This window comes from Rhodamnia argentea, chromosome 1 (genome assembly GCF_020921035.1).
Source record: "Rhodamnia argentea isolate NSW1041297 chromosome 1, ASM2092103v1, whole genome shotgun sequence".
NCBI classification, from domain to species: Eukaryota; Viridiplantae; Streptophyta; class Magnoliopsida; order Myrtales; family Myrtaceae; genus Rhodamnia; species Rhodamnia argentea.
In genome coordinates this window covers 19,822,249-19,834,909 of record NC_063150.1, presented here as the reverse complement: position 1 = coordinate 19,834,909, position 12,661 = coordinate 19,822,249, and the positions used below count along the sequence as shown (strand labels likewise).

Below are 12,661 nucleotides of genomic sequence, written 5' to 3'. Positions count from 1 at the left end.
CAACACAAAGCGACATATTGTAAATGTATCATTTATAACACTTTTCTATAATTGAAAAACGATTAGGGAAGAACGACGATGATGAGAGAATTCAAATGCAATTGCGATATCATTGGAACACGATGAGATAAAAATTAACTCAAAATCGATGCATAATTTCCTTGGATCATAATTGAAAACTTTATTATAATTTCCCTTTGGAACATTCTTACTCGGGACGATTCGAAAAGAAACGAAAATCACCAACGATCTAAGTATGTTTGTTTCACGAAAAACTCAAGATTGAAGAAAAAACGTTTTTTTTTATAAAATCATCGCTCCTGTCGCTAACAAAAATGATTAAATAAAAGATATGTTCACCGTAAAAAAAAATGACAAATGAAAACATATCCCGTTGATCAATTTTTCTAAATGACAATACTAATTATGTTTTAGAAAATATTTTTTAAAATTTTTGAATTTTTCCGTATCCAAAATAAGAGATAGTTTCTCCCTCTGCCGCAATCTCGCGTCCGCATGATACGCGGAATTTCCAGATCGCACCCCAGTCCCACGTTGTTGACTGTCGCTAACGTGAAACCGAGCGTCGCTCGCACGACGCTTCCTCAGAATCAGATTCTTGAAATCCCCACTTCTGTTCCGCGAGGTTGCGTTCCACTCGGTTCGCGAATCCCGATCCGCAGGGCTTCTTGCAGTTCACTTCTCTGATCGTCGGTTTCCTTGGCCGGAGTCGGATTCATCTCTATCCTGATCTCAGGTGCATTTTCCGAGATGGGTGGTTCGCTGTTGTGCGTGCACGTGATGGGATCAGATTGAATTTGCGAATTCGAGATCATGTTTCTTGTGGGCTCTTTCTGGATTAGTTACCTGTTGTTTGTGAGAAGTCAGATGATCATCGAAGGAAAATTTGATTCTCATCTGTAGCTACGCATTGAAATGATCTTGAGATCTAATTGAAAAACTTTGAGTTTCTAATTGTTCTGGCTCTTGGGTGTTTCTTCTTTCTGCGATCCGTTCACTACAGGGTTCCGCTTCTCTGTTTTCTTGTAATTTCTCCTGGTATCCATTTCGTGCATGGAAAAAGCTGAATGCTTGTGCGCGTTTGTGATCTGACACTCATATCGGTACCATATACTGTGGATGACGTCTTGCTTTGGGTTGGCATTGAATCGTTCGTATGGTATTTTCTTAGTCATCACATTGTGCAGTTGCAATGATTATTGTGGATGTCACCTCCTCTGGTTATTTGGTCAAGTCTTAAGGATAGATATACTTTGCGAAGTATTGTATCCTACTATATTGCGCAGAAATTAGTGCCCAAGAAAATCTTGGTTGTGTGATTGCTGAAACTATAATGGACACCGCCTTTTCTCTGCTTAGGCAGTCGGCCTCGACATGGAGGGAACCATTTTTGCTCCCTCATTGGAGGGCATGAAGCACGTCAAGTCAGAACAAGGGGAAATGCTGGCCAAGCCTTTTCTTGATGTGTGCAAACTGATATTGCCCGTCATTGGTGAGTCCTTATCATGATTCAGCTGGAAAAGTAGGTCAGACATTCGGGTGCGAGTTGCACTATAATACCCTTGATAAGGCAATTCTCATGCAAAAACTCCTTCATTATCTTTTTTAGATTTTATGATCATGAAACTATAAAGAGAATGGCAAGGCATTGATAAGTACTCAGGTTGCATGTTAACAATGGAGTGAGCTGTTTGTACTGCACATTCTCCTTGTTCTATCATAGTCAGATCCTGCCACAAGCTAACTTCCATCACCATAGCCATTCTTACTGTCAGGCGTTATGGTTTCTGAGACACTCCAAGTGTAAACAATGTTCTCAAACTGAATAAGAATAAATTAAGCTGAATTCCAATCAGGCCGACAATTGTCTTGATAGAGTTTCGTATACAAGAAGCACTGACTGCATTGCTGGTCATTTGCTTTTGCAGAAGGCACCATGCTTATTTCTTTTATTCCGACTGCTCTGCATCCTTCTCATGTATCTAAAGATATTTAGAATTAGAATGTTGCACTTAAGAAGCATCCATGTCCATTGTATACAAAACATAATTGTTACGCACACACTTGTTTTTCCTACTGTCTACATTTAAAGCATTGTGATACCCCATGGAGAGCTTTCTAATATATGGATATCCCTTTTTTTTCCAGATAAGTTTGGTGCTGCTATGGCACTTGTTAAATCTGACATTGGTGGAAATGTTTCAGTAAGAACAGCTTCTCTTTGTTCTTCTTTGTAAACTTTCCAGTGGATATTACTAGAACAATGTCATGCACTTGTCCAATGAAATTTATATGATTCTTTGCCATAAAGAGGTAAGGTGCTTGTTGAAGTATCTGGCTGCAATTGAATTATTATTTATTAGGTTTATGGTATCTAGTATGGACAATTGTCATTTCCAAGGATAATTCACTTGATGTCATATTTCTCAGTTCTCTAGTACCTAGGTGAGCAAGTGCGATCTGACACCTCTCTTTGTCAAGTACTAGTTGCATTGACCTTATGCCTTATTAATTTTCTTGTAGAGGCTTCAAGCTAAGTATGAATCCAATCCATCTCAGTTCAAATTCTTGTACAGTATGGTACAAGTAGAGGTTGAAACTAAAACAGCCAAGGCATCCTCTAGTTGCACAAATGGACTTCTTTGGTTGACAAGGTACAGAACATAAGACTTTACTTATTTTGTTTAAGCTTAAAGGTCAGTGGATAACGTGGAAGATGGTTGAAATTATTTGACTGGTGACAACTGATAAGTGAGCTAATAAGAAAGATAAATTGAGAGATTCTCCTGCGCACGCTGAAAAGTAAGACAGTGAGCTGTTGAAATTTAAGGTGGTTAATTCCAAGAATATGGACTTTGCAACGTCGAAGATCAGACAAAATTGTGATTGAACTACGCATGCCTGCGCATTCTTGTGTGCTTGCACCTCACAGTAAATAGTTTCAAAGAACAGTTTTTTTTTTTTGGTCGAACTTTCAAAGAACAGTTATGTGACATGTTTTTTGGCATATTTATTTTGAATATCATTGCAATTTAGCAAAAATAATATTGCACAATAATGCCAAAACACCTTTGACTTATTGTACATCATAAACTCTGAAAGACAAAAGTCAGGACAAGCCTATGTTCTCTAAATCACAGTAGAATTCCTATAGAAAGTATTGTTGCTAGAGAATTGATAATGGCTTTCTAGACTCACTCTATTTCTTGAAGCACTTAATTGATTCATCAGATTGTCTTTGGGTTATTAAAAGATCACGGGTCAATCATTTGTGAGTTTATAATAATGCCAAAAGTTAATAGTACTACGATCCACTTCGTATTCTCATTCATTTTATGAAGAATAAGTAGTTTAAAAAAGAAGTTAAGATAGTAAGTTAGATTTGATGCTTACTGTACGAGGCCTTCTCCAAAAAAGAGCAAAAGTTCCATACTTGAATACCTGCAGAACAGCTTCCAGTCATGGGATAATTGAAAATGTTTCTGTTTCAAGAATGGGAAATATAACATTAACACATTTTTTATTCTTGGATAGCTTTCTTTGGGACCTTCCTCGGGGGGTTTTCCTCAGTATCATCTCCAGTTTTGCACTGTTAATGAATTCGTTTTAAGCCACCAGTCGTCTTGAAGCCTTTAAGCAAGCTACCCATTGCTCAATCACCTGTTTTTTTCAGTTGAAATGATGACATGCTCACATTGTGCTTATATTTGATATGCTGCAGAGCCATGGATTTTCTGGTCGAACTGTTTCGCAACTTGCTTGCTCATCCTGATTGGACTATGTCTCAAGCTTGCTCGGATTCGTATGGCAAGACTTTAAAAAAGTGGCATGGCTGGCTTGCAAGCTCAAGTTTCACTGTAATGTCTTCATGCCAAACTAATACTTAGTGCACCTCGTGAAAAAACACTCTTCTCAATAGTATCGATGGAAAATGCCAAGTGATCATATGCTCATCAATTGTTACATCATTCGGAAAAACTTAGGATTTGAGTCTTTCTTTCCTGTGAAGTTCTTCCATCTATTTTCGTCAAAAGAAAAAGATATTATATGTTAATTGTTTTTTGGTTGTGTGGTCCCAACATATTTTTATTCTCTGGCTTCAAGATACCCAGTACAGTCTTCCTCTCAGCTTAGACTTCCCCCAGGAATCCTGTGAAATCTTTGAGGTCGATATGTTGTGGTTGAGCTTGTGATGAAGATGAAGACTTGAACATTTTGTGGCTAGTGAAAAGATACTTTGTCTATAAATTTAGGAAAAAAACCCCTCTTGTCAATTCGGATCAGAATTTTTTGTTACTAAGCTTTAAATTAATGTGGGTACTGGGAATTACAGGTCGCCATGAAGCTAGCTCCCGATAGGAAAAAGTTCATGGATGTGATAGGCGGCTCTGGTGATGTGAATGCTGACATGGAGAAATTCTGCACTAACTTTTCTCCTCTTCTGGAAGAGAATCACAAGTTTCTGGTAAAATGTTTCTGATGAACTTTCTTGATTTGCTATTATATTTTCTTATGGTATTGCATAACATTGACATATGATTGAGGTACTGAGATAGGGCACTCTAGGTGACAAAAAGTGGCTGGACACAAACTCATTCTTTCTCCTCTATCTTTACGTTTTGGTAGTCGGGTATGACTAATTTCACTTTTACATATTCACTAATAACTTCTCGGAGACATCCTCTTGGCAAATTAACTATAATACATCAAATCCAGAGGAATGATGTGAAAACAGGAGGACATGATGTTAGCATTTGGTTATGTAGGTTCTTGGCCTCCCCTTAAACTTTCTTTTGTGTTAATAAAACAGTCTTTGTCCCCTCTCTTTCGCTTTCTTCGTGGCCTCAACGGTGTTGTATCCACTCGTTGAGGTATCAATGCCTCCCAAGATTGTCCACTGAAATGCATATACCTTGTTGAAACAGGCTGGTGTTGGCTTGGACGATCTGAAAGCTTCGTAATGAATCAAATCTACCAAGGGCGGCATGCTTCTACCGCACTCATAGGCGTCTCCGTCCATGCATTGCTTTTCGATCCACATAAAATAAACCGTCGGTTGTAAATGAACCATCAGTCATTGAACATGGTTCATATTTTTGGACAGATTGCCAACTACTGTAGGAGACTGTGGGGTTCAGAACTTCAGCTTGCATTCTAATCATCTGCTGTATTTTTTTTTTCCTATGGATATCTTGTTTGGAAGGGAAAACTAGAGTTTGGACTTGAATGTCAGAGGCCGAGACCTCGACCCATTTCGCAGAAAACCGTAAGCATTATTATGTTTGGTCAGAGACTCCTGATGCACTTTTAGCTAATTTTCCATCAATTCTTCTACATAAGATATTCTCCTATCGCCTTGCCCAAGACTCCTGGGACCACAGAGAAGCCCCTAAACTAGGGTTGCCCGGCCATGGTACCTTAAGCGCGGGGACCAATTTCTTGTCGCACCTCGTCATAACCAGGGTTTATACTTATCATAATTCCGACGCCTAGCCTCGTAACATTCTACAACAGACAGATCGAGCCCTGATTACGATGAGGCTCGACGGGAGATTAGTCCCTTGAGAGACCATAGAAAAGCTATTAAGCTGATGTCTCCACGACGTGGCCTCTGTTAGAGAAGGCAATTCTTGTTTATTTCAACGTGAAAACATGGGATGAAAGAAAGATCTTTCTGTTTTGTTCTGCTGGGAAGGCTGAAATCACCTTTTGTAAATTACTAAACTGCTTGCCTCGTGGCTCAATTAGCTTGATAGGAATATTCGCCATGTGGTCATTTGAATCTTAGTAACTGCCCTTAGCCTTGTAAATGTAAGGAAATCCGCTGAAACTAAATTTAAAGTCGGTTTTAAAGAATGAAATAAAGCTTACTCGGCGACTCCTACGAATTCAATCTTAACTGGCCGTATATTGTTTCCCCAAAATACGGGCGTACCGAAATTCACACTCATCTTATGTTTCGCCTCCCGGAAACGAATCCGGAGTCTCGATTAGACAATTATTAGATGCTTTCGGAGCATCACGTTGCGATCATCTTGAATATTAACCGCAGTAAACTCCCCGTTTCTTTCATTACAAAGAAGGAACTAGAGTTTCGCCTTCAGTGATCGATGGACCGAGCCCCTAGCTATCCACCCGCCTTGTCGCAAGTCACGCGCCGCACGTACGGGATAATCACAAGCTTTCTTAAGACGGATAATGACCTGTTCAAGCGTTGTTCCCACGCTTTTATTTGTGAGCCGTTAAACCCCACCATCCCTAAATATAGAAAACACTTGGCACATCTGGTTTCTGTTTAACCTCGTTTTGCCCCCGTTAATCGGGGTCAAAATTACTGGTTTTGATTGACTGGCAAAAGCCAAAAATTGGACCAAACAAGCGTGTCCCAACCAGATTTGTGTCCGCAACATGTCAATCCATCTTCATTGTTGACGAGCGAAACACGTCATAAGAACTCGTCTCGGTCGCCGATCGGCCAATTTGAGCACGAGGGACGCATCTTCGAAGCGCGACTGCCTCTTCTGCCGCCAGCCGACTTGTTTAACCAATCATTAGATCAGTGGAAGAGAATGGCATCGTGCCGGTCGGGCCGAGCAGTGGCGAGATGGCCAAGCTTCTGTCCCTGACTAATGTCCGACAGGGCCGAGATCGGCTTTGCGTCATTTTGATACTAATTGGTCCTCATCAAGTGTCTCTAGGGAAATTCTCCGACATAATCCTACATGTGAGTTTGATACGACAAAATTTCCGATTTTCTGATGTTATCCACCTTCGCATTTTGTTTGCTTGTCTGGAATGGTTGATAAACATTCTTGACGCTTCCTCCTCCTCTATTCATAGCTGAAGCCCCGGAGCCACCCTAGAACGGCTGCCGCTTCTCGGAGGGAATGCCGACAAAAGTTAAGGGCCTCCTCAAAGGCCTGAAATGTATTTCGCATATATTTGGTGTGTACCGACTCCGTTTCCCTTTCCATTTCGAGCCGGTGAATATGAGTTAAGTAGTATGCTGATACCAATAAGAATTCGGAGAAATCGTTAATTGCCTACTGGTTATCATGTTAACGGTAGAGCGAGTCGTGTCTATTCCAATCCCCCTCCATCTGAAGTCGCACGACGAGAGAATTAACATCGCATCAGTTGGGGGGAGACTCGATTTTTCAATCATACGTCCTTGATTTAGAAGCATTTAGTGGAAAGAAACATCGATTACCAGGCTTGTTAAGCACCCGACAACCGATGATAATGTAGACATTGAAACTGATAAGGAGTTTGGCATTTTGAATCCTGCAGAAAACAAAAAGGAGGAAGAACTGCAGATCGGGTTTCCCACGGATGTAAAGCACGTCGCTCACATCGGAGGGCAAGGCCCCTCCGCCAATGCCCCGAGTTGGGTATGGCCACTGATTAACCTCCTCTTTCAGTGCCTCCGCTTTTTCCGGGCATCACAGAGTTGAATGGTCTGGTGATCAGCTCCAGATTAACTTGTGGAGACTCATATACAGGATGCATTCTAATGATTGTTATTGCTGCCTGACTATTTCTTGCAATGTCCTCCTTGAGATCACTTTCCTGAAGTCTCTGTCATAATAATCCTTTCATTAAGCATGATCCTGACAAATAAGCATGGGGAAAAAGCTAATAATCTGCATCCCAATGCAGATGAACGAGTTCGATTCGACTCAGCAACTCACGTTGCAGCCGGTTGATCCTCTGGGAGAGTCGGCATTGGCATCAGATGGTTGGTTCCACAATTCCTCCTAACGAATGCACCTAGAGTCACCAAAAGCTTATTCCTAGTTAACACATGTAGCACAAATAACACTAATCTTGTTCCCCATGTGCGAACTTGTCGTTCCAACAGACATGAAGCAAACCGGGGCAGGAGGCCCGGACTTGCTCTTGCAAAACGTTAAGGATGCACAGGACTCACCAAGACACCTACTATCTACCGGCTTCGGCTCCCCTCTGAGCTCACCTTCCAAGCACGGCTCCAGTGTGTCGAAGCATCTGAGGCGGCACCGCAAATCAGCCGCGGCCTCTGATGCCCCGCCTCAAGAATCATCGCGCTCCACCCGACATTCTAGAAGGAATCAGAACTTGGGTCTTGGGGTAGAGACACCCTCACATGATGCCGCCATGGTGTCAAAACAATCACGGAGGAGGAAATCAAAGGGCTCATCCGGTGGTGGGTCAACGAGATTGAGATCAAAAGGGCAAAGTCCTTCGAATGATGCATCCTCATTGACAGAGCATGGATCGGGGTCTGAACATGGACAAGGACTAAAGAAGATTCAGAGCCATCTCAGCACAGTAACCGAAGTGACCGAAGAAGGGAAAGGGTGAAATGTGATTAGTGGTTAGTGTATATGCAAATTATAAAGACATGAACAAAATCTTCCAACACCAGTTTGTCTCTCTTGTTGAGTTTTGTTGTTCTACGGAAATTTTCTGCTAAAATTTGGGTCAGTGGAAGATGGATACTTTGGTAGAGCTCACAATGACCACAGGGCCGCTCAAAGGCTCACATATGAAGGACTTCTAAACTTAAGACTTGCATCAAGACATGTAGCTCAACTTGAGGGTTCCATGTTTCAACCATTGGCAAGAACTAAAATGTCTGTTCTTAAGATCACCCAAGCCCCAACACGAATCCTGGGGTTAAAAACAGACTTGAGCAACGTTCGCAACTCCTATCAACAAGTCAGGCAGGTGAACAAGTTAACCCAATTTTCATCGGGGAAAAGAACTAGCGAAGTTCTTAAGGCAACTAATCAAGGTATTAGTTTTTAAAAGAGTTGCTTTCTAAATAAACCGCAGTTTACAGACACGAAAAGATGTCTATATACATAATGCCAGTGAATGCAAACAATATCCAACCATCTGCCTTGAAAATATTTCTTCACTCATCGTCTTACCACTTATGTCTTGGGTACATTTCTTATCAAATAACAATAAGCTCACATAAATTGAGTCGAGAAATTCTTAGCAATCACGAAACAACTGCTAAATGAAAAACCCAGACCTACCTCCGAATTCTCTCTGGTGATGCTAATCAAAAGGAGAAGTTTTCCAGGATACTTCTACTGAAATAGGTAGGTCAAAGATCAAGCTTTCAGCAAACAACATTGATCAGACAGAATAACCAGAAATATGATGTACTGCTGTCATTCAATATAAGGAAGCAGATATATACACTGGACCTTCATCACCCATGATGTACTAATGACATACCAAGAAAATTAGCATCAGGTGCATAAACGTCAGACACTACTTTGCAGCTTTCTGTTCAAAATTCCTTCTCATTCAAAAAACAAGTCAGAACTATGATACTGTTCACTCAGTACCTACAAGCTCAAGTGATTTGATTTACTGCGAGGCAAGATGGTCTCAATGAGAGTCGAATTCTCCTGGATGCCATAACTCGCCAGGTCACCGTTATCAGCAAGCCTTTTTCCCACATAAGAAATATGGTGACATTCGTCTGGCACATACAACTGCAGCTTATGAAGGAGCTTGTTCTTTACTTCCTTGACCGTGTCATACCTAGAAAGCTGAAGAACAACAGTCTTACCAGTCGAGCACTTGACAAATATCTGAAATGGAGCATCTCGAGGCACCAATTTTAAGACGGAGCCATCCGCAATGTTGTAACAAACTAAGGTCTTGTGATCCTCGAGCAGCGTCCCCTGACAAACCATACACAAACTCATGACCTGCGCAGACATCAATTCTCCGACTATGGCTTTGACATCACGCACGGTGTACCAAGATTTAGCGCCTAATGTGACTCTGCGATTGGACATCTGGACGATAACTGACACATCATCTTTGGGGTGGAAAACCAAATGAAATGTTGGCTCTGGCAGCAAGTTGAGTGAGGCGAGGGTCCTGTCCTCCGCAAGCAACTTTCCGCCGAATACTAGAGCGAACTCATCCGGCCGTATCCCTTCCTTGGCTTGAATCATCAATTTGACATTTTGGACGGTATCCTGAAGCTTCACTTTGACCAGCAAGTTTTTCTGACTCGATGAGATCTCAACATTTACCATCACAATAGCCGAGTCCTGAACGATGAGGTGGAGCGTGGGGTCAGCATGGATGCCGTAATCAACTAATCTTTTTCCATCTTCAAGACAATTGGCCCCGAAAAAAAGCTGCTGACTATGTTCATCGATTTGTTCCCTGTCCTGAATCAATGCTTTGACATCCTTCACCGTCGAACTTCTCCTAGCTTTCAGGGCCACTGTCTTGATGATCTTCAAGTACAGATTCACCTATGGCACCAAAACACGAATGGGGTTCCGAAGATGGCGGCAAACTGAAAGTCGAATCGACATGCGCAGAATGAACAAAGTCGAAAAAACCTGAGAGCCCCGAGAAAGAACCGGGTATCTGTTTGGAACAGAAAGTGCTCGAAACTAGACCTTCACAAGTCAATTTTGAAAGCCTCTAAACATTTTACCAAATAAACTGAGCCACTGGCTTGAAACTAGAACTTCACCAAGAAAAATCTCAAATGGAACGGCAACACACACACATCCCGAACACCCCCCCCAAAAAAAAAAAAACCCTGATCGCACTGATTTTCCAATTTCAACAAGGCATTTCACCAAAATGACGGTTCTTTCCACTGTATTTGTCTTGCCTTCCTCCTTCAGGCCGACCCAGAAATCGAGGACCAAAGAACCCCGAAACGTACATAAAACCCGAGAGAGAGAGAGAGAGACAACCTCTTCTTCTTCTTCGTCAGGATTTGGGGGCACGGAGCGCGGAAGTTGAGAAGGCGAAGCAGCCATTGGAGCAGAATGATGAAAACACGTCCCCTCCCTCTTCGCCCTTGCAGCAAAAGGCCTCGGCTTTCTAGGGAAGATTTCAGACAAAACCTCTGGTCTTAAGCATCTCTACCTAGCGGTCATTATTTCAATTAAAGACTCAAATGCTCTCTTTATCTCAAATAAAATTTTACTGTAGTCATATTTATTTCAAATAAGAACTTCACCTCACCGACCAGTTAAATATTTCGATCCATCAAACACATTTCCGTCAAAATATAATTTTAACCTAATTTTTAATTAAATTAATTTTAAAAAAGTAAAAGTCAAAGTAAAAAAACAAATAAAAGGAAGGAGATTCATGCCAGAGGGGCTGCTCCCTTGCCTGTAATTGGGGCCTCACCGGTAGTGGGGCGGTGGTAATGATCGACGGGGTCGTCGGCGCCTAAGCGAGGGCTAGCGACCTCGCCGACCGCAGGCAAGAGCTAGTGGGCCCTCGCCAAAGCCTAGAGAGGGTTGTGACCCTCTACCAAATTTGCACTCGAGTCGCCTAGGTCCGAGGGCAAGCCAAGGCCCTCTCCCACCTAAGGCGACGCGAGGGCCAACCGGCCCTCACCGAGGCGTTGGCCATCGCTGCGACCTTATCGGCATTGGCGGGCGGCCACGAGTAAGAAGGCAACCCCACTCATGCCTTTATCTCCTTTTTTATTTATTTTTAGTTTTTTTTAGAAAACAAAAAAACTTAAAAAAAATAACAAAAGTGCCTATAATCAACTAGTGAGTCAAGCCCTCCCCCGCCCTTTTTTTTTATTTTTATACTAATATAACCACTTTAGATCTTTATTTGAAATAATGTCCACTTCAAATCTTTATTTAAAATAATAAGGATACTTTATGCTTTTATTTGAAATAATATCAACTTCAAGTCCTAATTTAAGAAAATGAGGGCACTTTGGACCCTTATTTGAAATTTTTCCGATGTTCTATGAACTCTAAAATAAAGAACTCTAAATTGCGATAGACCTTCATATTGGTGTTTGTGTCAAAGTAATCCATAAAATTGGCGCCTCCTTCTGATGCGGGAACATAGGTTTATTCGATCAATTCTCAAGCTCAACTCATTCTTCGCCGATCGATCTAGAAGATCCCTCGGTATCGCAAGCAAAAACTAACTTGGGCTACGGGTGAATTCGATCTGTTCAAATTGCAATATGTCGGTTTAACGAGCTAGCTGTTTGGGTGATCCCCATGTCTTTAAATGTTTGGCTTTTTGTACTTCAATTCCTTCTATTTAGAGAGTTGCATTCTTAATTGTAAGGGACGAACTTGAATATTAATAAATATGTGAGATTCTTGAAAAGTGGATTATTTCTTAACCAAGAAGCTCTCTTGGTGATGAGCTTTTCTTACTCCCAAAGTCTTTTATCCCCGACGGGTGGCTTATCTTTAGGTTTGGTGGTACATTTCCTCAATTCCAATCTTTATCCTTGATCGGTGGTGCGCCTTTTGGACCTAGGTGCTGATCATAACAAATCCCATTATCACTCGAAACACATACCCACCCGGCAGCGGCATCACCGTCTCAATTGACTCTTTCATCTCACCAACGGCATGAATTTCGTCGAATGATCACACGCGTGCTGCGTGCCATTATCGGCACCATTGGTGACGGGCTTTTTTGTCCAAAATTATCCGAACTCCATCCTCAAAATTTTCAAATTAAACTCTAATTTCCAAAATCTCTAAGCTAAGCCTTTCCCAAATTTCCTCGACATGCAAGCGTAAGGTCCGCGTCTCGAGTCCGAGAGCTTTGGAGGATGCCAATGGAAGGCGCGATGATTTTTGCTTGCAGAATCGGGTCGGATTGC

General features: G+C 41.7%; 3 protein-coding genes, 1 long non-coding RNA gene and 1 pseudogene across 8 annotated transcripts in view; 3 read left to right on the top strand and 2 right to left on the bottom strand.

Moving 5' to 3' along the window:
- Nucleotides 1-12,661, top strand: part of LOC115753955 (peroxisomal membrane protein PMP22) — a 491,710-nt gene that overhangs the window by 323,720 nt on the left and 155,329 nt on the right. The gene's annotated exons all lie outside the window — the stretch shown is intronic.
- On the top strand, nucleotides 492-5,310 carry LOC115753963 (glycolipid transfer protein 1-like). 3 transcript variants are annotated; one of them, XM_030692836.2, is made up of 7 exons: nucleotides 492-757; nucleotides 1,381-1,513; nucleotides 2,170-2,225; nucleotides 2,545-2,675; nucleotides 3,743-3,878; nucleotides 4,355-4,486; nucleotides 4,947-5,310. In XM_030692836.2, the coding sequence occupies exons 2-7, from the start codon at nucleotides 1,396-1,398 to the stop codon at nucleotides 4,980-4,982; spliced, it is 609 nt and encodes a 202-aa protein (XP_030548696.1). In that variant the 5' UTR covers nucleotides 492-757; nucleotides 1,381-1,395; the 3' UTR covers nucleotides 4,983-5,310. The 3 variants fall into 3 exon arrangements, with proteins under 3 accessions (XP_030548696.1, XP_048129181.1, XP_030548695.2); XM_048273224.1 differs by having other exon boundaries at nucleotides 492-760; nucleotides 1,384-1,513; XM_030692835.2 differs by having other exon boundaries at nucleotides 492-775; nucleotides 1,385-1,513.
- On the top strand, nucleotides 6,366-8,427 carry LOC115753974 (CRIB domain-containing protein RIC5-like). The gene is made up of 5 exons (XM_048273213.1): nucleotides 6,366-6,745; nucleotides 6,862-6,966; nucleotides 7,312-7,412; nucleotides 7,681-7,759; nucleotides 7,883-8,427. The coding sequence occupies exons 2-5, from the start codon at nucleotides 6,909-6,911 to the stop codon at nucleotides 8,362-8,364; spliced, it is 720 nt and encodes a 239-aa protein (XP_048129170.1). The 5' UTR covers nucleotides 6,366-6,745; nucleotides 6,862-6,908; the 3' UTR covers nucleotides 8,365-8,427.
- LOC125313569 lies at nucleotides 7,575-8,085 on the bottom strand. The gene is made up of 3 exons (XR_007197241.1): nucleotides 7,952-8,085; nucleotides 7,713-7,791; nucleotides 7,575-7,599 (listed from the first exon to the last, which is right to left on the bottom strand). It is a non-coding gene; the product is annotated as an uncharacterized LOC125313569 (long non-coding RNA).
- LOC115733029 overlaps nucleotides 9,115-12,661 on the bottom strand; it is a 40,910-nt pseudogene continuing 37,363 nt past the window's right edge.

Coding starts and splice junctions, on each gene's coding strand:
- LOC115753963 (XM_030692835.2), top strand. Junction 1,514..2,169: donor ACTGATATTGCCCGTCATTG/GTGAGTCCTTAT, acceptor TTTTTTTTCCAG/ATAAGTTTGGTGCTGCTATG. Junction 2,226..2,544: donor ACATTGGTGGAAATGTTTCA/GTAAGAACAGCT, acceptor ATTTTCTTGTAG/AGGCTTCAAGCTAAGTATGA.
- LOC115753974 (XM_048273213.1), top strand. CDS start 6,909: ATGCCGACAAAAGTTAAGGGCCTCCTCAAAGGCCTGAAATGTATTTCG. Junction 6,967..7,311: donor ATGTATTTCGCATATATTTG/GTGTGTACCGAC, acceptor TGAATCCTGCAG/AAAACAAAAAGGAGGAAGAA. Junction 7,413..7,680: donor CCGCCAATGCCCCGAGTTGG/GTATGGCCACTG, acceptor ATCCCAATGCAG/ATGAACGAGTTCGATTCGAC.